This window comes from Branchiostoma belcheri, unplaced genomic scaffold (assembly GCF_001625305.1).
Source record: "Branchiostoma belcheri isolate BF01 breed outbred unplaced genomic scaffold, Haploidv18h27 scaffold8, whole genome shotgun sequence".
Lineage (NCBI taxonomy): Eukaryota > Metazoa > Chordata > Leptocardii > Amphioxiformes > Branchiostomatidae > Branchiostoma > Branchiostoma belcheri.
In genome coordinates this window covers 3,557,885-3,582,674 of record NW_017804464.1, presented here as the reverse complement: position 1 = coordinate 3,582,674, position 24,790 = coordinate 3,557,885, and the positions used below count along the sequence as shown (strand labels likewise).

The window sequence follows — 24,790 nt, the reverse complement described above, 5'->3', positions numbered from 1 at the left end:
GGAGGGCGCTGTTCATGACCCAAAGAACGATTTTCCGCATAGGTTGACAGATAACATCAATGCATTGGTACAATTTATAGCATGCCAAATGTATAAGATCTATATATAATCATGCGAAATTAATGATACGGGGCGGTGTTAGCCACAAACAGACGTTCCAATGATGCTTACATGTTTCGAAATAAACAAAAATTAACTGGAAAATGTAAAAGTTTTGACGGACCGTTAGATCGCTTCAGATGCCTACGTGTCAGTTAGAGGCTGATGCGAAAACCCCTCCACCATTCAAAATAATCTAAATGTTTCTGTGGGGAAGATAAGGTATGCAAAAATGTGTGATATGTATCAGTAACACGATATTAATTTGGAATTGCCCAAAGAGGATAAAACTGGCGCGAAAACCGCACGTGGGCCAAGTTTTCAGCTGGTCGGTGTCACGAGGTGCATTGTGGGCGATTTCATCTGCTCTGAGGAACCAAAATGGCGTCAAGTTTGATTGTGAGTTTGGCTGTTCTGGGCTGTTTGTCGGTGTTAGGCTGTGCCGGGGACGAACAGAACAAGGGAAGGGGTGAGTACGAGTTATAACATTTTAATCTAGCAAAGGAACAGTTTGGTTCGCCGTGTTTTGTCGTGCCCGTGCCGGGGAGGCCGCCGCCGTGCGCGCTGCCACGTCCACTCGAACGGCGTTTGGCCTTTGGACCGAGCCGATCGAAAATTCCGAAGTTGATCTTGACGCGGGTAGATGTTGTCCACCGCCCGATCGATGTGATCCCGCGTGAAATAGGAGACCAGGGTTAAAAGGGGCACGGCTACCTTTTAGATGCCATTCCCCGAGTCTCATAAAATTTGTCACGAGAAGACGGGACCCCATTCCTTTCGCACTCGGCAGTGTTGGTGAAATCTACTCGATTTCGGGGGTACGCGGATGTAAGTTTCACCGCCCCTCCCCGCGACGTCTGCCCGGGTAGACCCTATTGTGCCTCGGCAAATATTACAGGGAAACAGCAAGAATTAGGGCACGACTTGCCAGCCTACGTTAATGGGAAATAGGTCCACAGACAGGCCGTGGCGTCTGAAGTAGGCAGCGGGACAGGACCTCGCCTCCTCCCGACCACCAAACCGACACGTCACGACTAGCCACAAACCCGGAAGTACCGCTCTCGCGCCATTTCTCAAGCACCCTTTTGGTCTTGATCACAATAATCGTGATGGATTTATGTTTTCTGAAAGGCGACATTTCAGCATGGCTTTGACAAATTTGAGTTTTGATATCAATTAACCTGCTATGCCCCAAATGATAATTTCACGGTGAATTATACCAACTACTAATGTTTACCTATAATTTATAACAGGAACAGTCAATATTATGTAAACATTGTGCACACACCAGTAAAGCAGCTAGCAGAAGAAATGCAACAGTACGCAGTCTGGTGTTTTAAGTGGAACCATAGCAGCATGCGCTGCATTGCCTCTTAAATCCCTAAATGAATGGCTCAGGCACAGCACAGGTAAGACTGGGTGTTGTAATTGATGACAGGTTCACAGCAGTTGAAACCAACAGGAATGTGTCCCGCCTAGACTTGCATGCAGCTAGCAAGCTGTACTGTGTCATCTCTGATGGTATCAAAAGTATGAACCCTTCTGGTCCTTAGCCATACATGGTTTAGGCGATTCTCTGTTGGGTGAAAAGCATTTCCCAGTGAGAGATATGAAACATTAAATTTTAAAACCACTTGCTGAGAATCACTGAATCATATACTATATATACAGCCAGGCCAATAGCTGTAGTCTACACTGTCGTTGACTCAGAATTATCAATTACTATTGAATACTAAAACAGTTTGCAATGGAGGAACTGAAAATTATCATGACAGCAGGTGATGCTTTTGTAATGCAGTATTTAGTTGTGTTGTAATCGTATAATCTAGTGATGTGTTATATAATAATCTTATCTGTTGGCTGCCAGCGGGTCTGTCTCTGCGTGGCCTGGTTTCGTGCTATGCCCGTGGCACTCATGCGAGACCCCAGTGATGGAATTTTGTGGAGATGAATTATTTCCTTTGTTGCGCTGTACTCATCAGGAATTGAAGCTGAGCTTGGATTATTGAACCCCGCGACCCACCAATTTTCAGATGTAATCAACGGTCCCAGGGAAGCGGGTTAGCTTCGCGCGGCGTGTCTAGCGAAATTTTTCCCCGAGTATTTTTTTCGTGCATCTCCGTAAGTGCAAACCTCGGGCCCCTCTCCCATTCAGAACCAATGCTGGTCACAATTTGGTCTCAGTAGATTAAACGGCAACCCAATTCTCGGAGTGGTTTTTCAGCGGGTTTAAGAGAGGCTGAGTGAAATATCACGCTGCCGTCTCACGAATACAGATCTTTTGATGCCTGAACGATGCATGTCGTACATTCAAGCGAAGTATTGAATTCGGAGATGAATGGGGTTGATACGTCTGCTCGCAAGAGCTTATATGAGTTTTTTTTTTCACAGAGAAGCATAACAGAGAAGCTGACAGGTACTTAGATGGATAGGATTGGAGCCCATTTCGATATCTCAGCTCACAGGGCTCCAGAATGTATTGACTATTAGGAATCATGCACATTACTGCCTTGCTTTATATGCAGATGGTAGGGTGGCTGTGCTGTAGTGCATCTAAACTGTACCAGCTTAGCTATGATTTATTGCTGGTATGATGAATTGTAAACAGTTGGCACAGATATGATAGGAGAGAAGATAGCGTTAGTTTCCCTTTGTTGTCTGACATCTGTGGCATGGTTCCTTTTGCCACCTGTCTGTGTATGATCAGGGGCTTTGCAGCAGACCCTGTGTTTAGGGGATCGGCAATGATTAAGGGTTGTTACGGTAGTATTGGCCCATATGGTACCCCATGGGTGAACCAGTGGATGTGGTATTGTATTTGCTGTAAAGACATCCATCTTTATTTGTAAATATTATAAAGATAGATGTACAATGTAGAGGTTTTTGTTTTAATTGTCGGATTTTTGCTCTGTAGGTAATACATTGTACTAAAACTGCCCTGCACAGGTGTCTATAGCGATATGTTATGGGATGTGTACAGAGGGTGTATTCGACCACGCGAGACATTGTAGGTGTGCAGATATAGATTCTTAAGTGTACCGGACAAAAGCTTGAGATTACTCGAGGCTTTTAGGGTTTTGTTTCGGTACACTGCAGCCATCTTGAAAACTATTGCGCTGCCCAATCGGGATTCATTTGGGCAAATGGGAGCAGAGGTCCCCGAGGGAGGGATACAGTACTGCAATATCCTGTGATTGAAATTGCCGAGCGTAGAATAGACGTTGTTTTCAAGCCGGCAATTCGCCTCAGGTAATGTTTGAAAGCCAAGTGGACGGCAGCTTTGATGGGTTGACAGCCCTTCAGATAGAGTGGCTGAGGTGGAAACATTGGAGAGAGCCGGGAGTAGAGAGAACTTAGTGCCTCCCGTGTTAAGCCTTTAATCTTGTAGGCGTACATTATCGACAAAAGACCACCTTGCTTTTGATGCCTTTAGGCCCAAGGTAGGAAATGGAAAGCATTTGAGAACTTTTGTTGGATGTTGCACTTGGCCAAAGATCGTTTGAAAGTAAAGGTCATATATCTCTGAAGCTTCACTTGGTTTGGTTACAGAGTAAGGTGTCGGCATTCAGCATGCGTGTTTTGTTAATGAGGGACGGATTATTTTAAGTAAGGGGATGAACATGTTGAATGGGATTATGTGCCAAGAATGTCATTAGTCAGACGTGTCCTTGAGTTTCCCTTCTGTCATCCATCTCGGAAGACTCAGAAAACGTCTAGCGTCGGCAAGTAATGAAGAAGTCAAGTTTTACCCATGTGGAAAATAGAATGTTGTGCCTCTCTTCGACCCGACTGTGTGCGTACATATCTACATATATCATACAGGTTAATGGTTGGCAGAGCATAGTGCCATCTTGGTTTATATGAACCTTTTCAGTTTATGAGCAGACAAGCAAAGGTTTTCATATGCCAGGAAAGGTTGGGTAACAGGTTATGAATATCAATAGAGCACTTTGTCCATTCTGCATGGCCCTTACTGTTAGAGGTGAGACCGGTTTGCGTCATCTGAATTCTAAGACGGTAGTGTGCGCCTATACCCTAATGGTAATGATCAGTTTTTATGGATTAACGCCAACCGATCCTCGAGAAGGTGCCTAGCATATTCAATGCCATCTTGTGAGCAATATTTCTACTAATAGCTTAAGAAATCTTGGCCATTGGACAAGAAAGTATCGACTGTTAAATGAAATTATCGACCACTAGATATGCCACGATTGTACGGTTGCTATTGTTTTATTCATGTTGGGCCATGACTTTTTGTTTGTAACACTATAATGTTTTCAGTGGTTGTACCTGATATTTATATTCATCCTTTGGCCCTGATAAAGTTCGATACGGGTGTTCCAGTCTGTGTGATAACTATCTTTATAACTGTTACACTGGCTTAAAAAAGTTCTGTAGAATAATTCAAACTCGTTTGCGTGTGTAGCTTGCGCTGCTGTCGAAAACTCAAACACATTGGAATTGATGTTGTTCCAATATTTTCTCCAGGGACACTAAATTTTCCTGAACTTTTGGACATTTATCATCGAAATGTGTGTTTTCTTGGATGGATATGACATATATAAGATTCTGCATCACCCTCGGTCCCAGCCCTCCCGCAGGTTGGATCTCCTTCTGGCCTTTAGCCATCAGGTGATCCAACCGGCGTTCGCTCTGGTACTTGGGGTAATACGGAATACACCGGGTTGTATTCTATATGTAACTTACGAATGGAAGCCAAGTGCATAGATTAGGCCATTCAAAAGCCATAAATGTACAACGGTAAGTTCTGTTAACTAGCTTGGAGGTACTTTCTGAAAATAGTTTCATCAGGTTGGTAGAGTCAGGATATAGGGGTTTTCTTTTACACAACCAAACTATTCCTACCTTGCTTACATTTTGGTGTCTATCAGACACCTTCCTCAGAGCTTCTGACTGAAATTCTGCTTCTTGCCGCCATACATGTATGTAGCCGATGTAGGTGGCGCTTTTGTGGCGAGAACACAATCCCAAACATGGCTGAGTTTGTACCCCCCCCTCAGCCCTGTTCATCACTTGGATGTATTTTATATCACTGATCCTGCTGATTTGACAGAAATTACTGTCCAAATCAATGCTCTCCTTTGTTGTTTTTTCTACAGGATGAACCTGGCATTAAGATACTTTAGAGCAAGTTTATGAGACTCCATGGTTTAGCCATACAAAATTTATTACCGCAGCTATGTCAGGGGACATCAAAGACACTGGGATAGACTTTATGACAAAGCAATATCTTTTATGTTATAGATAAAATATATATGCCCTCCAAAGGCACGGATATTGTGATTATTCTGCAATTGACGAGCACCTGAATACACAATGTTTCACTGAGCTGTAATATTTCCTACTACTTTCAGTGACATTGCCACAAATGTCCTAGAAAGTTTGGCTTTATGAAAGCAAATATATATCATCTGTTATTGATTGAAAAGGCATATATGAAAATATATAAGCTTCTTTGCCGTCATATTATATGTACACTACTTTGTATTGTTTTATCACGTATATGTATTCAGCTGGTGTCTATAAAATACCACCGTCATTAATGTTCCCAGTATGAAAGTGATAAAAACGAATGAGGAAATTTTGCATTTCATCCCAAAGGCTCTCAGGAGATATCCCTTATTGTGGGATGATTTAGTTTTCTGAATTCATGTTTTTCAAACTATGTTATAAGTTTTTCTAATTGCGACCGAGTTGTATTATTGCAAGTAGTTTATGGAATCAAAAACGTCAATCAAAATTTTCTTGGTATATATTTAGGCTGAAGTAATTTTGAACATGACTTTGGGAAAAGCGAATTCATTCAGGTCATCCCTAGAGAATAATAAAAAGTGCTTGTGAGTTTTGATTTGATTACTGTAATGTGGTTGCCGCTTCATCTGACATTATTCTTTGTAATCAGGATCCTAATAAAACTGAAGCAATTTGTCAATTGTAAAAATAATGGTCTTGGGCTTAATGGCAAATGAACTGAGTGATCAAAATGGCACATGTCAATGTAAAACCTGAAGGGTGAGAGTACAGCAGGGGGTTTTGATATGAAGATAGTCAGTTTGTGATCTCCATACAGTCCCGACAACGCTCTACGCTAAATTTTGAGAGCCGGCTACGTATAATGTATTACGCTGAATTCAAGAAGCCTCCCCATTATGCTTTACGATAAATTCCAGGTAGCTACAACACATTAAGTGGAATTAAAACGGCGAATTACGCTCTACACAAAATACACCAATTACGCTCTACGTTGAATTAGAGCGGTCCGTCTACGCTCTACGCAGAATTAAAATGGCTGATTATGCTCTATGGAAAAGGGCATGCGGGTTCAGTTGAACCTGTGCTATAGTGAATCCTTGACCTCTTCATCATTTTATATCTCACATGACGCAGGAGCACCCAAGTCTAATTCTAATGATGGGCCCTGGTGGCTCCTTCAGTGCATGTCAGCTGAACCTGAAGTCATACGCTGTGTTTCACTGGTAGAAGATTTGCTGTAATTGCCACATGGATCACCTGCCAGTCAGCATACAGAAAGCTTTTCATCCCAGCCAGGCATGGAACAGCTCACCAGTCCCAGTTCACAACTGATGCAGTTAACTTCCTGGAACCACTTGAAAGAATGGGTTTTCTTGGAATCATTGAGGGTGGTGGAAAAAGTGAAGAAGATGAAACAGAAAGTAGAAAGGTAACATTTGTAAAGCAAATGCATAATGTATACCTTCGCATATGGTCTGTCCTGTTAATTCTTACTCAAACACTTTTTTACATAATATGGTGACAGGAGTCTAAATCCCTCCTACTATAAAATTGCAACATTTTGTAACCTAACACCAGTTACCATGGTGAGAGACAGTCTGGTTCAGTCAGGTCAGAGGTCACTGTTTGGAGAAGAAGAGGAAACGTAGCAAAAACAATATGTTTTCCTTTGGAAAACATAAAGATGAAACAGAAATTGCAAAATTGACTTGCTTGACCATGTTACATAATTTCTGTATACAGAGACCTGAAAGTCTTACAGTACCTAACACCTGTAAGGGAATAAACATTTGCAAATAGACCTTTCCATCCAGTCCAAGCAAAGGCTATTGAACTCCTGAAAGTGTAGCAAATTGGAGATAAAGCATGACTAGCTCTAGAGTTTGTAATCTACCTGTGTACCCAGTAGACTTGTGAACTGCTGCCAAAACCAATAAAGATAAAAATGGTTTAGCGCACCCCTCATTTGCATACCAAGGTCTACAAGGAATTTCAATACTTGAACCAAATAATATGCCTGCAGTCACGTCTGTAGACTAAGATATTGTGTCCCTGTGTGTAAACGTGAGCAGACTGTAACAGGCTTTTTCAACAAGACAATATATAGAATGGTGTAGATACAAAACATTTTACAATCTGTATGCCGTTGAAAACCTTGTAAGAATTTGGTATTATCTGTCCAATTTCTGTCGTGGTGAGTGATACCGTACTTAGGTCTGCTACATGTAGGAATAGATTGAGGCAGGCTGTACCTAATCTCCAAGCAGATATTGGATGGGAAGATTGCCAAGTTTTCTGGCTGCCTGCCACATTTGTCTGGCTGATTCCTTGTTATTATAAGGTCATGGCCAAGAAACATGATTACAACATGCCCTTCTAACATCTGCTTGGAGATTATGTTCCTTGACCTGCCCATGAAGTACAATGACATCTGCCCATTGTTGCTGATGAAGATCTTGACTTCATCAGTTGCTATCATAAGTGAAGAAATGGCTCATACATGTAAGTCCACTCCTTGCTGCTGACACTGCACTTAAGATAGGTGGTAGCTGTACAGTGTATGTACATGTGTGTGTGTGTGCGCGCACGTGCATGTATCTGTGTGTGTGACTGTGTATGTGTGTTTCTGTACATTTGTAGTTCAGAACCATTTTCTGGATTGTGATGATATTTGGTTTGTTGGTAACTCATAGGAAGACAAAGGTCAAGTGTGTGTGTGTTTATGTGGGCATATGTGTGTCTCTGTGTGTGTGACAGTGTGTGTGTGTGTATGTGTGTTTCTGTACATTTGTAGTTTAGAACCACTTTATGGATTGTGGTTATATTTGGTATGTTGGTAGGTCATAGGAAGACAAAGGTCAAGGTCAAATATGGGCCTCCTGGTGGCCCTTTACTCTGTGTGTACGTGCATGAGCGTGAGTGAGTGCGCGCACCTTGCATGCTGCTTGCTGCCAGCCAGCATTACAGGGTTAACACTGAAAGGTGCCCAGGAAATCGGCAGACGGATTTCCCTCTCAAGCGTTGTAGTAATGTTTGCTTTAAGGCGCAATATCGAGCTAAAATCACTCGTGCCGACGTGTTGTCTCCCCAGGCCAGAAAACCCCACCTGGTCTCCCAGGATTTACCTTATCAGTTTTCTACAGCTTCAGTCCTCATCTTCCCTGTGTGTTATGACAAGGTTTTTTTAATGATTTGTTTTACACCTATGTAAATTTGTCGCTAGTTTTACGAGGCTTAAGTTCTCATCTTCGCTATAAATAGTATAGTAGTTATTGATTTTGTCCATGTTAAACAAATAAAAAAAATAATAAAAACTTATGCTTTAGATATAAGTTGTTAGCTCTCCATTGGTTTTGGTCACTTATATGTAAAAATCGTTTAAAGAATTTGTTAGAATATTACGCATGTAAGCTTGTATGTCAAACTAATAATATTTTTGACAATTACTCATACTTATTGTTCTAAGCTTTACTTATGATATATCCAAAGCATAATTCTAAGCTTTACTGTAATAGTTATTGTACATGTATATCAACTGACATGTTGTATGAAGGTGGACAAAATTGTAGCTTGAAAGGTGATATAAAAAGTTGTGGTACGTAACAAAATTGCATCTTCCCACCCTATAAAACCATCAGAGGGCTGGGGCAGTTACAGAGCTATGAATATTTGAAGGAGTATTGATAAAAGCATAAGATTTGATATTGAAAGCAGTTTTGCAGGTTCCACCCTGAGATATTATATGATGCAAAGATTCAATTTCGCTCGCTGGGTGGTCATGTGTCCATCACCAAATGTCATCAAAAAGTCATGGAATTTTTATGAGAATGGATAGAGATGTGCATGTGTACCTGACCTACATTTTTCACAAAATTGCCTCAGTAAGGTGTTTCCAGAATGAGAAGGGGGAGGGTAGGATTGTACATTATATGTGTGACTTAACTGGAGATGCTCGAGATAGCACTATATACCTAAGAAATTATAATTATAACTAGAAAGGTAACATTTGCAAAGCAAATATGGTCTGCTCTCAGACTGATAACTCTTACTCAAACAAATTCATATATATGGTGACAGGAGTCTAAATCCCTCCTGCTATAAAATTGCAACATGATGTAACCCAACACTAGTTACCATGGTGACAGACATCTAGTTCAGGTCATTGGCCTTATTGGTTTGGGGAAGAAGAAGAGGAAACAGAGCAAAAACAATGTTTTCCTTAAGTTAACATAATAATGCAGAAAACGTTAGAATGTTAACAGGTACAATATGTTCAAAGCTGCCTTAAGGTGCTGTTTCATGGTCTTGGGAATAGGCAGAAAAGTAGTCTACTTGTCATGCATTCTGATATATTTTGACTTAGTAGACTTGCTGTCATGCATTCTGATATATTTTTACTTACTACACTTGCTGTCATGCAGTCTGATAATGTGATATATTTTTACTTAACCTCTCTGTGACATTGGCTGATTACAAAGCCTAGTACTAATTAGCTGCGACATTTAGAGTGGTTAGCAATATTTTGACTGTTATGATTATTATTTATCTTGTTCATAGGTTACTCAGGCATCATCAATACCAATCATCGTTCTACAGTGTTTTTTTATATAAAAGATATGTTTGTTTACATTATGGATATTTCTCATGCACTTTGGGAATCTGTTTTTATTGATTTCAACACAAACATGATCATCGCAGAGCTTGGCCCTCTACTCAATATATCTGCTGTGTAGGGATGACCAATCATGGAAACATGACATGTATAAACGATTGATTGTTGTTAGTAGTAATAGTATACCATGCGCAGAGCACCTATAGGGTACCTTGGGAAGAAGAAAGCCTGGAAGAATAAACTTTTAATTTGAAAAAGCTGAAAATTTGACTTTGGCGCTAATATGCTGGATGTCTTTCACGTAGAAAAGAACATGTACATTTCTTATCAGGACTTTTGCCAGTGTGTAAAAAAGTACTTACATTTGTAAATTTGTCTTTCTGGTAAAATCTTATAGAGGTTGTTTCAGGATAACATTGAGGTTATTTCAGTATATAGATTTAATGTCAAAAAACATGCTACTGTAAGATTAGGCGTCTAAATTTGTAGCTGATAATCCTGGTGCTATACGGAACTTCAGGGAGGTTTAACAAGCAAACTTAAGACCTTTGACGTCACTGGGAAGTTGCCAGGTCCCAGGGGACATCATTAAGGTGAGTGTTAGTGGGGATGCTGCTGCTGTAATGGCAGAGATTTCCAATTACGCCTTCACACATACGGCAGTTACACTATCTGCTACATGCTTATTCCAAATGTCTGCTTGTTTTAATTCAGTATTCCTTCTCAGAAATAAATGTAATTTCTTGAATCATGTAATATACAGCAGCAAAATCTGGCATTCCGGCAGTTTAGAAAGAAAGTGTCATTTGGACTTAGGAATGCTTTCTTTCTATCCATCATGGTGATACGGTCTAATTACTCCCCTCCAATAAAGCGCCTGTATACGAGCTGCCCACAAAGCACTGCTGTCCACGTTAGTGACCAGAGGATGAGTGATGATAGCAATCCCGTCTGCGGCCTGTATCTTGGCCATGTCCCACTGGAGGGTCGTTGTGCCATTATATTAGCAAGTCTAGACAATTGTCCCAACACAAGGATGACCTTTCATGGCTCAGCACAGAATATAGACCTAACTAATTGTCAGTAAGTACTGTATTGTACGGCCTATCTTCTTAGTTCTTTAACATTTAAAAGTAGAAATTAAACTAGAAAGGCAAATGCATAACATATGGTCTGCTCTGTTAATTCTTTTTCAAACACATTCATATATATGGTCAGACAGTAGTCTAAATCCCTCCTGCTATAAAATTGCAACATGATGTAACCCAACACCAGTTACCATGGTGATAGCTGTCTGGCTCAGGTCATTGACCTTTTCGGTTTGGAGAAAAAGAGGAAGAAACTGAGGAAAAACAATATGTTTTCCTTCAGTTAACATAACAACACAATCAGGGAAAAAAGAGATGGCTGGAAGGGAAACTTGCATCTGACTACTGATATATCTACATGTATTGACTCTCTACACTAACGTATAAGCTTTGCCCCAAGCTATGGTTCCATATTGGTCTTCCAATTTACAATGTATTTGGATCCAAGAACTAACAAATTAAAATGGTATATCCTAAGGGTTCGTGCCTACAGATTTTGCAAGGATAATATCTTAAGCTGTAAGTAAGTATGTTTTAAGCTGCCTTTGCAATTTCAATTCTTTATTACTTAGAATGACGCACAGAAATTTCCTGCCTCAAAAGATTTTATCACTGTTGCAATAATGGTCTCTAAGTACTTTATCAGACGTAGCCAGAACCGAACAGAACCGGAAACACTTGTGACTATCTTGTTATACTAGTTTTGCAAGGGCGGCTTACTCGAAATGACATTGAAGAGTTGCCAAGTGCAATTGTGTCTAAATACTTCATCAGATAGGACAGAAGTTGAAAGGCTTACTATGCTAACTAACTGCTAGTTTTTTAAGCTTACTCACCGTGACAATTTGAAGAACTTTTGGAAAGTTACAGTTTCAATCAGATGGGATGGAACTTGAAAGGTCATCCACAAATTTAAAGCTAGTTTTAAGCTAGCTCTTGCGTATATGGATTACTAAGCGGATACATGTCCTTAGGAATTCTCATCTGAGCTGCATGGTGCATGGCAGATACCTTAGCATCAGATCAGTGGGGAAAAGAAAGCTTTATGTAGTACAGACAGGAGACAAATAAAACAAATTGCTGCCACAAGTTTATTATAGATGGATAAAGGAAGTCAGAGGCTGTGTGCATAGATTGGCAAATATTACTACACTCTCTACAAAACATGCATGTACCAGTTTTGCAAGTGTGTGGCCACAGCTGGTTATATTACATCAAATGTGTTGTCGTGCCTAACCTGCACATCTAACTCCAGGCATTGTTTCAATTACATTTTGTAGCTACCCATATCTAGTCAGTATGCCCCTACTGTGCTTCATAATCAAAACATTATATCCTTTGCACTGACAGCTTTTCTTTTTCAAACTTTCCAGTGCTACTCTTCTATCTATCTTCTTTCCTCCCCGCCCCCGTAATGATCTTTCTCAGTCCACCTCTGCAAGGGGGCCCGCATGCCCTTTTCTGTAGAGCGTAGTCGGCCGTTTTAATTCTAGGTAGAGCTTAGACGGACTGCTCTAATTCAACGTAGAGCATAATTGGCGTCTTTTGTGTATAGCATAATTCGCCATTTGGATTTTATATGCAACGTATTGTAGCACCCAGGAATTTGTCCGAAAACTTAATGGTGAGGCTTCCTGAATTCAGCGTAATTCGTAGACAGCTCTCAAAATTTAGTGTAGAGCATTGTCAGGACCCCCATGCAGACCCTACTACAAGTTGAACCCGTGCAGTGTGGAGCATTGACTCACCAGGAGAGGTCATACATCAGGGCCGACCTGGTGGCTACAGGGTGAAAGTCGATGCACTAATTTCGAGCCCTGAGTCCACCTCCACAAGTTGAACCCATGCAGTGTGGAGCATTGACTCACCAGGAAAGGCCGTACATTAGATCCGACCTAAGGGCTACAGGGTGAAAGTCGATGCACTAATTTCGAGCCCCGATCATGAGTCCACCTCCACAAGTTGAACCCGTGCAGTGTGGAGCATTGACTCACCAGAGAGGTCATACATTACATGTAGGTCCGACCTAAGGACTACAGGGTGAAAGTCGATGCACTAATTTCGAGCCCTGAGTCCACCTCCACAAGTTGAACCCATGCAGTGTGGAGCATTGACTCACCATGGAGAGGTCATACATCAGGGCCGACCTGGGCGCTACAGGGTGAAAGTCGATGCACTAATGGGCTCATTAAGAATACTGCTGGTTGTAAGCTGGGGAATTAGGGTATCATCCCGCAGCAAATCAACCAGCAGAACTGACAACTAAATCCCCAAATCTCTGGCTAATTGAAACATCAGAGGCCAAATGTAGCCTGATAGATGTAATGGCAAAAAGGGAGGGACTGCCTACACTAAACTAAAAATAACATACAGGGCAGAACTGGGGTTAAAACATGTTATGTCTTGCATTACCAAGCAGCTCTACATTACATGGACAATGTACAGTAATGCCCAGTATCTGGTAGTCTGTTCTTATTTTCCAGAATGTCACTCATGACAGACAAAAATTATGGCCGTTCCATCATTTTAACAGAAAAATTGGCATGTCTAATATGAAAAAGATTAAAATTCATTGAAATCACAGTAGGAGGTGAGCATGCATAATTAGTAATAAGTATTTACGTACTTTTAGTCAGATCAGTCAGTCTATGAAATACATGTACATTGTATTACTGCACAAAATGTCATGTATCATTGACTGAAAATTCTTGTTCTCATGTTCATCCCTAAGTCAGGATTCTCTCCCCATAGCTACATGTACATGGGAATTGGAAAATCATTACATTTTAATGAATATGTTCTATCTTTAGTTTAAGCTGCTACAGTAAGCATTGCAATAATGCATAGAATCATTGCATGCTTGTCCGTTATTGAGCAGTGTATCACTATTAGTATTGTACATTCAGTATATATATGGTGTTGCTACTGACGTATCGTTTTTGGCAATGAAACAAGATATAAATTGAGGTATGATTAGTATTCCTTGTATGCAAGAGAAGAAAAGAGAGCTTTACTTACAGTCAGGTGGGATCAGAGCACTTGGAAGTTTTATTGTTCTGTCTTCACGGTAATTGTTATGGTCCTACAAAGTAATAAAAACTGACATTTCATTTTCCCAACCTTTTAGAGTCTGCAAATATCCTCCAAAGGTCGGAAAAAGTCACTCCCAAGGAATAATACGTAATATATTAGTTCCAAAGCTCACTATTCAAAGCTTCTCAAAGAGCAAATTTCCCGAGAGATTTACAAAAGAGGCAGATCGGCTTTCTAGACTGCTGGAAGACTGGTTATAAAAGTCATGGTGTATGTCAAGAAAGCTTGATGTGTGAAGCATAGCATGGCTTCTAACATGATCAGTTGTTTGGAGAGTGGTTAGAAAAAGCCTCTATCGATTTTTGTGCCTTTGGGGCCTATCTAACCGTGCCTGATGGATGAAAATGATGTCTTTGGTAATGCGGGAAAAGTTTGTTGATATCACAATGATGTCTCCTCTGGGTATACAGAAGCATCTTCAATCGCCTGAGGCATTCTCTGAGGTGCACCTTAAGGTTTTACAGGATCCTAAGAAAACAAGAAGATATAAAAGTGGAAGAAGTTTAATTGGCTGCCATTTTAAGGACTTGCTGCAATCAGACATAAAAGCCTCAATGCGCGCCAGTGTGTTTTTATTGTCCCAAGATAAAAGAGTCTATTGCAGAAGGAACACAAAGTATCTATAAAATTTTGTAACTCAAAGCAATACTCAGTGCTGTACCAAGTTCAGCTGAAGTTGTAAATCAGTTGGAGTTCCCACCAACCACAGGATTTGAACATTATTCGACTTCTGAAAGATAAAAGAGTTGCGGGATATGGTTGCATAACACAGTCTGGGCACAAAGTAGTGCAGCACAGTATTTGAGAAAGATGCCGAGATTCTTTCATGCAAGATAGCGAGGTGAAAACTATGCTGAATTATAGAGAAATGCATTGGGTTTGAGACCGTATAATTTGAAGTAGGATATTTGTTCGGCCGGGGTTGCAATTCGCGCCTGTAACCTTGTACTGTGCATCGGCTGCAGTTCATATGACCCCCGCAAAACGCCAAATAAAAGTGTTTTTATGGGAAAACAAGCCAGCAAACTTCAAGCTGATTTTCACATATTTTGTAGGATGTACCCTCAACCCAAACATATTGAATTTTTGTAACTTGCTTGTGAACCCTTCTATAGATTTTACAGCGTTGAACCTTCTCACTTTGGGCTCCTCAACTATAGAAATCCCCATAGGGGGAAAACTGTGTACTGCTAGAAGTAATTTACTGTCCAAGGTAATGCATGCCATTGTGAGCTTCTTCAGAGTGACTAAGGTAACATGTGGATTGTCTATGGGCTTCAATGAATGCAAAGTACACCATCAGGGCTTTGATTAAACTTTGATCCAAAGTAAGTCTTGATACTCTAAGACTGCCTTTCACTAAAAAGTTGGCAGCAGGTTGATTAGGTCATTTTCAATGATTGAACTACAATTTGAACTAGGACCATTCTGATTACTACTGATTAGTTTTTTTCTCGTTACAAGTTGGGCCAGAATTAAAAGTCATTCCAAGTGAACCAAGAAATAGCTGGTAGTAGTTTGATTAGTTTCCATGTCTGTCCATGGCTGTGACTGATTGAAGCACCTCTCTTGCATAGAAATTTGTGGGAAATGAAAGGTAGAAGAATGGATCAGAAAGTTCATCTGTAAAATTATTGATCACTCTTACTTGTAGAGTCATATGATAAGAGTTATATGACTCCTAGTCCATTTTGGATTAAAAAGAGAAAGGCCACAGGCCTCGAAATTAACTTTTTTTTTAATTGTCCCAGCACTGTCCCAAAAATAAATTTCAGTTGTCCCGAAGTGAGGTTGAACTGTCCGAACAACTTGAAGTCAACTTTATTCTGCTTACGTTCTGACTCCCAGGCGTGCTATAGTTGCACAGTTGACAAGAAGTTTGGCGGGCTTTTCGGATCCAAAAGCCGGGACGTGTGCCTGATTGACAAAAGCAGGGATGACATTCTGATGTTGATTATTTTTCCATTGTCCCAAAAATGGCCCAAAGTGACTTTTCAGTTGTCCCGGCCTAAATTTCAGTGGTCAGTGGCCAATCGGGACACTGTTAATTTCGAGCCCTGGGCCAGAAAGCACATTTCTTCATCTTTGCACAGCACACATGGGACTCTCTTGTTTGAAAAATGATGGATGGATCGCGGTTATATCAAAGTGAGTTGGTGCACCACATCTAGGTGTAGTCACATGGTCTTTGAAATGCTGGAGAGCATTTGCATTGAATCCTAAGACTTGCAAAGGAAATGCTCTAGAAGGTAGCTCTAGAATTCTAACTTTTTTGAAATGTCCATCACTCTTATTAGCAAGGAAGGAAAGGCATGTACATGTAATAATTTATCTTCTTTGTATGAATGTGACAGTCATAATTATCAGTCCTGTATCTAGTCGCATGTATACTACCACAAAATTCACTCATTTTGTGCTGACTATCATCATCATCATTTACTGGGTTCAAGCTACATTCTTATCACTTTATTCAAGATCGAACAAAAGTAGCACAGTATCTACTGTCAACACAGTTGTTTGTGCATTGACAGTTAAGGAATGAGTAATGCATGAAAAGCTAGAGGTTGGAGATCTCATACCTTCAGCAGACGGACATTGTTCTAGAGAAATGAACATGTGTATTCTTGTGAACATGAAGCCAATTTTTGCACTTGACCTTGGTCTCCCCGAGGGTAACCTGCCTGCCAAAAATCATGAACATCGATCCATGCCTTCAAGAGTTATGCCGCTAAATCCACATTCTCCCACACTAAAGCAGACTGATTTTATACCCTTCTCACGAGGCAAATATTGGAGACTTTGTTGGACAGAGATAAGTTTGGGTACTGCAGGAACTCTCTCAGGAAGAATCCGTCCTTAATAGTAAGTCAGGAGAAGCTCCTGTTGTGAACGGCCAATTATCTTTTACCGGTTCCACCTGTGGTGCCGCAACGGCTGTGTCCAAATCCTTTCAGCTGGCCCAATCGATAACTACTCTTGCAGTTTATCCCCTCATTCACATCAAAAGCACCGGGAGAGAAGAAAGCCAGCCATTTACGTATCTCCTGTGAAGATGGGAGCTTTGTTTACGGGGTGACCTCAAAGGTTTACACGTCTTTTGCATTCTCATTTGGTTGCACGGAGGCTTAAAAGACATTTTTTTTATTTGTAAGTGTAAAACTGGGTATCAGTAGTACTGGTTTGTGAATAAAAAGATGTTAGATGTTACTAGAGCAACAGCTTCAGTTTAACTCTCCTCTGAAGAACTGTAAACCTTGTAGCAAAGTGTTCTTCCAAAAACTAACATGTGTGGTGGGATCTATGCCTCTAAATTGAGGTCATTAAATAGATCTAGAGCTGGATTTTTGTCTACCACTACATGTAATTTACTCATTTTATTTGTAACTGTTTGTAACCTTTATGCATGCGCAGCTACTCAGACATTGTTCTGAGAGAGCGTTGCACTCAACTTGTGCTTGCCAAATAAACACTATTAGTATTATACTACTTTTGTCAATGTCTAACTTAGATTTTAACTTAGAAGAAGAGGAAGAAAAATAATGACTCACAAACTTGTGAACAGCCCACAAATGTCAGGAAAGCACATCGGATTACTTCACAGTTATGTGTTGTGCGTGTGTGCAAATTTACCCGACGGCCATGCAAAGTTTTGAGCGTTCTGAAACCCCACGCCGTTTTGCCGTCTCCAGCGGGCGGACCCGGCTCTGTTCAATACGTCAGATCAGTTATTAGCGGAGCGGTAAATTGCTCATCTAGCGTTAAGGCCGTGAAAACGGGGCTGTTTCCCCGATGGTTTCGCCCAATCGCTCAGCGGGTGGGGGGATGATTGCCGAGGTGGCTTTCAAGGATAGCCCAAGGTCGTCAACCCAGAAACTTCAATAGATTGACAGAAAGGCCATCAGTCCGATTGTCAAGTGGTAACTGGGTGTTAACTGTGGGAGGTAGATATTGAATATCTTATAGGTGCGATTGCATTTCTGTATCAATAGTAGTGCTGTGTACCGGTTCACTGGACCGGTTCCAGACTTGTTAAAATGTTTAGGTTTGAGTCCAAAAAAGTCAAGAACTGATTCCAGACTTATTACAAAAAAAAAAAGAAAAACGTGTCACTTACCCCTTTTTTCCCAAACCACCTAAAACCTTCCATAGATAGCAAAATCTGTGCTGCAAAATTAAGAAAACAGTGTCCAGTGTCGACCTCCATGTTATGTGGCCACAGTTTCGCCCAGACAACATTGCAAGGTTGCCAACATGCAGTTTTGTATATGCCATGGGTTAAGGTATGGACTTACGAGTCCGGAACTGAACCTAAACCTCTGGACTCGAATCCAGACCTGAGCCTAAATGTTGGTTTAGGTACACAGCACTAATCAATAATGGGATAAGCTGGTGTCCATATTAACATAATAAGGTTTATAAGGGTCATCCTAGGACAAATGTGACTGTTTCAACAGGCTGTATCATTACATTTTTACTGGTACAAATCTCTATAAAGCTGTTATTGGGTTTCAGAAGCATGACATGGCTTTGTCATTTCAATTTTTATGAGCAGTATTTTTATATGATGGTATTAGTCCTTTTGAAGTCCTTTAAACAGTTACAAGCCTCTTACCATTAGGGGAATCAGTTATTGGATGAGTAGAAGGGTGATAGTATGTTGTTCTGTCATTCTAACTTTATGAGAAATTCTTCTTATATGCATGCATTGTAATTTTGTGTCAGAGCCTTGTCTTGTAAAGTCGCAAACAAGGTATACGTATATGCCTTAAATTTTATAGTCATGTTATATGTCTATGGTGTAACGCAACAGTATCCAATAGAATTGTGAAGTGACAATTTCTTACTGCCTAAGCTAAGATACTCAAGTCAGAAACTCTGCTGGAAAAGTTCTAATGTAAAATTCCTGGTTTCAGTTTGTCTTCTTATTCAACTTCAGTACACACGTATGTTTTAAATGCAACAAGATTGACTCATAAATGTGTGGATAATAGGAGTAAATGCATGTAGTACATACAAGCCATTCTTGTATCCAGAATTAATGGAATGTGGGAAGGAAGAATTGGCCTGGGAGCCTTTAGAGTTTGACTTGCAGGCTACCCCTTCGCACCGCCTAAAAGGTTTTTGCCATCTCATCTTTCCCAGATGTACAGCTTTATCTCTCTGATTGTTACATTAATACTTAAAAGTCCTGTGTGCATCAAACCAGTGCTTTATGTAGGCATGGCTTTCTGAAAAACACACTGGGGCTCGTAAAGATGTTATACATCACGTTAGCACCCACATGGGACATTGGCAATAGAACTTCATTACTACTGCTGAAAGTTTTGCAGCCTTATGCCTAATCCTATGTTTTTACAGGTTATGAAATGGTTTTCTGTAAATTCAGATGCAAATGCTACTGGAAAAAAGACGAACGTGCTTGAAAAAAATTTTCCAGACCCAGAAGTCTGCAATAGAGCGAAACATTACAGTCGCTTTTTACACACAACGCTGGCAGTAAGCCGAAAAGTTTAAAGCCATTGTGGGAATGCATAAAAGCAATCCGGCATTTAGTTGCCACCCACGAACAGTGAACGCTCGTAAGCCTCACTAATTACAGGGGCCGACGATAACCCATAGAGAGCGCGAGCAATTTATGTTCACGCAGTGTTTCCCTTATCGTGGAATTATTACTGTTCTCCCCACAGACTCCTTTTCCTGGTCGTACACTTTTCCATACTAATGAATTTCTACAGGCAAGTTTTTCCTGGTCTCTGTGGGTTACGTGTGGACAGACATTGGATAAAGGAATTTGCATGTACGTGTGAGGGTTGGAAAGCTCGTAGCAATCTGTATGCCATGCTCAAAGGTTAAATTTGACAAAAAACACATTAAAATCTCTCCAATTTTTGTCCACTTACAATGAGTTAATATGATAATCTACCCAGGAGCTGTATATGTCAAATTTTGACCCTCAATGTTCTAGAAATTTTGTAGTAAGATGGAAATGACGTAGACAGTCACAGGAAAAGATACAAACTTCAAGTGTTTCTGTCAGAACTATCAGCTACCAGCCCTATACTCAGCCAGGTCCAGACACAAGTCTGAACAATTGTCTATCACGAAGTGCCGCTCAATACATATCTGCGACTGGTAAAAGGGAAACAACATATGTCATATGTCATACACTATCAGTATCACCCATCTTGTGATAGCTTTGGATACACCGTTTTCGACACCCCAAGAACTTGCCAGATACAAGTTTTTTTGCTGCCTCCTCTGCTATTACTTCCGTTGTCCTTCCTACCCGGGAGGTAACGAGCTTATGATCACTCACGGCACGGCTTATCTTTTGATGGTAATGTGTTGGCAAGCCATCCCTAGGCTGCCTCACCGGCGGGCTTGATGCAATCGCCCACCGCGGCATCCATCATGTAACCGCTCGCGGAACGCTACCTGCAGTTCATTTCAAGCGTATCGTGATAGAACATTGATAAGCTTTTGTACTCGCAGGCTAGGACATTCATTTTCCCCGGGCTGCCACAAATCGTGCTGTGTAGTTCCAACGGTTGGAATTAGGGGGAACAGAAAGATATGTGGCGCATTATGGACGTGTCACAGACTGCCTTTTTTTCCAAAGCTTAAAGCTTAGCAAATCTTTCTGTTCAGGAAATGAACTCTGTGATAAATACTTTGGGGATAAAAGTTTCTGGAGGGCCTAAATTGATTTGTTGGTTACAGGCCTGATGCAGTTTACCTGGGGGGAGAGGAAACAAATCAAAAGAAATATCTGATTTCAATTCCAGTTTAAGCACAGAGCGCACATGGAAATTATAACAAGTATGAATCTATGATTAGATTTCCTAATGCTACTAGTATGTGCTGTCAACTTTGAAGGACAATTACAAAAAATGTATGAAACTGACATTAACTTTCGATTATACGGCCTTCCAAGTTTTACAACTCTTGGCGATGCTTTTTAATTGTATCGTTAAACATACACTGTTTCTAAGTTATTAACTCTTACCATATCATAAACTGTTTACGATGTGGACACCTTGTTGTTTCATTGAACCCAGAGTAACGATGCTCCAAACCTTGCTGCCATTAACAAAGCTTTACTGTGTGACAGTTTGTGGCCTGGAGATGTGTCAGGACCCTTACACATTTTACTGAACTTGAACACAAGTTCAGGGCATGAAATAGTGTTAACAGAATTGTCTTCGTATTAAAGAGAAAGTGAAGACCTCCTGACTTCATACTAACTTGCCTAGAGGGACAGCTTAAGTTAGATAGCGCTTTATACAGAAAACTGATTCGTTGGGGCGAAGTTTTTGTCATGAGCAGCAGAATTCTGTCAGATTTGACAGAATGAATGAAGAATGCTGGCTAGAACACTGCATAGTCCTCCAGAAGAAATTAGGCAGACATATTCCCTACTCCCTCATCGGAGAGAAAGTGTAGTAAATTATATGAATCCCACAACTTGTTATCTGTCCTTGGTGCTGAAATCCCTGCTGTTCTTTAAAAATAAGAAAATGATTGTTATTAGGGTCTCTTCAAAACTTGCTTCAATAAGCATCTGCCTACAGAATCCAGTATCAAAAATTAGATTTCACTGCTTGAAATTTAAGCAGTTCAAAAGTAGATTTTTGGTACTTGGCATGGGTAGACTGAGGCCTGGGTACCAAACCTTTGGTCGGCTTGGTTTTCCTACCCTGGCCTCTACTTTACCTCTGTCTGCTGACTTCCTGTGTTATGCTGAGTCTTCTATTGCGTGTCAACCAAAAGAAGCAAAGAAACCTAAACTGTCTGCAAAAAGCTACCCCTGGCATGCGGTAATTGGGGCCTGGACTTGGTGGCCCGAAACGCTACCAGCCCCGAAGATATAGCACTGAGCTCACGGGGTTCTGGTTACTGGGCTAGGTAGAATGGGACTTCCCTCGATTGCCTTGCCATGCACCTCTACATCTGTTGGTGGGATCTTGGGGGTCAAATTGAGGTGGGATAACTCTGCATTATCTGACTTCCTGTGGGAACTGTCTGGCCTTGACATGTACCATAACTGCAGCCAAGGTGAGGATAAACTATGCGTCGGCCCAGGATGAGAGACTGCCCATTACAGTAATTTTGAAGTAACGCCTGTCGAGCCATTAAGAAAATATCCTTCTCAGTGGGCTGGTTCTATCATTACAATGTAACATGCAATCCAAATACACATTTATCAAGACATGAGCGGATTTTCTGCTAAGGGTTTGAATGGTACTATCTGTGTTCACAGCTTGGGATGCCAGTCAAGTAGGGCGTTCTTCCCTGTTTCCCTACTGTGTTTGTAAATGTGTAATTCTTCTTCTGTGCCTTCTGATGCCATTCTGTTCATTTAGAGTACAAAAACTATCTATATCTATTGTAGTTTTTCCATTTCTCTGCAGAAATAGAATTTTTCTGTTGGTACATATTGAAACTAACGTGTCTTTTAGCCTGATGCATGTTCATGATGTACAATGTCTCATTCGCATTCCACAAGGAGTTTTTTCACCAGGGAAAAGCTTTTCCAATGGACAGTATTATACATACCTGAAGGGTAGAATAGTCCATATTTCTCTGAAATGTCTTTGTAAGTCTGTTTGGAATAAGGGATTGGGATGCTTTGGTTTCAAATTTCTCAGATGAAAACCTTGATACAATTTTATGCTGCACATCTAAGGTGGGATTCACAATTAATGGAAAAAGTTGTTTTTGGTCAAAAAACCTTTTTTTATGAAAATGGAAGGGTTGAGAGATCAAGAGCAAACTGATAAATGGAGAAACACTTATGAAGTGAAAGGTGGGCGAAGGGTCAGCAAATGGTCCTTACTTCCACTTGATGAGATTTGGAAATGGAACAGTGCATCACATAAGCTGACCCTTTTAACTCCGTAGTTTGATTCATGTTTTAAGTCAGGAAGAATGTTACAACTAGAAATGTAACATCTGCAAAGCAAATGCATAATGTTTTCCTTCATGTATAGTCTGCTCTGTTATTCTTACCCAAACACATTCATATACATGGTGACAAGATAAATTCTTACAGCATCTTCCATAGCCATAAGTGACCCATTCTTAATCTTATCATCAGACACTTCCCATTTGTATTTAACATATTTATATTTAAATACCTGAATACCCTGCAGACTGACTCATATCTTCGGCACTGTGCTCATTACATTACACCTGCAAATTGGACCATTGTCGCTTGAACTAGTTTTTAAACCGTAGGAAGTCCTCGTTATTTTACACTCCAGTTGTGAAGAAACATATCAGCACCGACACATGTAGGCTTTGCCTCCTCGGATCTCTCACATGTCTGTGTCCCATGCAGCTTGTAACGGATAGTTTGCCGGAAGGAGCCTGCTTGGATGTGATTCAGTGGTTTCTATTACCTCGGGTTCATTTGTCAGAATCAGCCGCATGCATGAGGCTCCTGAAAGGCCTTAAAGCCAGAGTGAACTGCTGTTATGAATAAAGGAGTTTCTTCCACAGCCTGGCACACTCATTCTGCATTGACCTCCCAGTAATCGGTCTTGCTCCGTGGCTCGTGTACCATTTATGTGTACCAAAGTATATACGGTCTGGAGCGATAGCGCGTAGGCAAAGCCACGGACTATTAACTCTAAAATGGACCATGTCTTCACAAGTTTTGAACCTGAAATCTTTCCTCTTTGTACATTAGATGGCCAGCATTTCACTTACTACTTTGATCTTGCTGTAAATTTCTTCTTATCAAGTGATGATCCAAATACAGTAGTTACTGTAGAATGTATTCATCTTGGCAGGTAGCTATGAAGTGGCTATTTTCGGTATACAATGACCACAATCATGATAAGAACTTGTGGATTACAAATTGTTATAATATTTTCCTGTGTAGTGACAATTCATGATAAGTCATGCCAGTGGCTGGTGGAAGTTTACTGATGAATCTGGATACCAAAAGGTCATCGTGATGGCCAAACTATATCCATGAAGGTCACCCAGTGTTACCCTTCTGTTTGACCTTGCCACCAGCACGTTCATGATGAAACAGGGCTCGAAATGAATATTTCCCAAGAACTAGCATAGACTCGTTGCCACCAAGCACAGTTGGGGCATCATAACTAGAAAAGTAGAAAGCTTAAAAGAACACCTGCAATTTTATTGTACAAAGATTGTAACAAGTTGTTCTGTGTGATATAGCTAGCTGCCGCCGTGTCACTTGCCTGTGAAGCTAGTGTGTTAGGGATACAGTATTTCGAGCCCTTGGAAATGCCTCAGTGTGTATTCTATAAGAGAATGTCTGAACAAGGCCCAGTGGTATCAACATGGATTATGAACTGTTTGCCATTTTGGCCTTGAACTCTAACTGCGAGGCAGTGCCAATTTTCTCCCAGTTATTAGAGTTGCAGGCTACATTTTACATGAAGTGGTGTGAGACAGGTCAAGGTTAGACACTGTTGAACCCCACCTGTAACATTATGTGTGCTGGGTTCTTAAACATGTAGCTGTCTTTAGATATGGAGCCTTTTAACTTGCATCAACAAAATTGCTATAAGTAAAATACATAATGTTATGGCATGCTACAGACATGCTTTAAAGTGTTGGACCTGAATTTATGTGGCAGAAATGATAG

At 40.7% G+C, this 24,790-nt stretch overlaps 1 protein-coding gene across 1 annotated transcript in view; it reads left to right on the top strand.

Annotated features, from left to right (window-relative positions):
- Positions 1 to 440: 440 nt before the first annotated feature.
- The window catches only part of LOC109486244 (thioredoxin domain-containing protein 12-like), a 98,920-nt gene continuing 74,570 nt past the window's right edge, over positions 441 to 24,790 (top strand). The window contains exon 1 of the mRNA XM_019789977.1: positions 441 to 568. Coding sequence (XP_019645536.1) covers positions 481 to 568 — 88 coding nt within the window. The 5' untranslated portion in view covers positions 441 to 480. The remainder of the gene's footprint in view (positions 569 to 24,790) is intronic.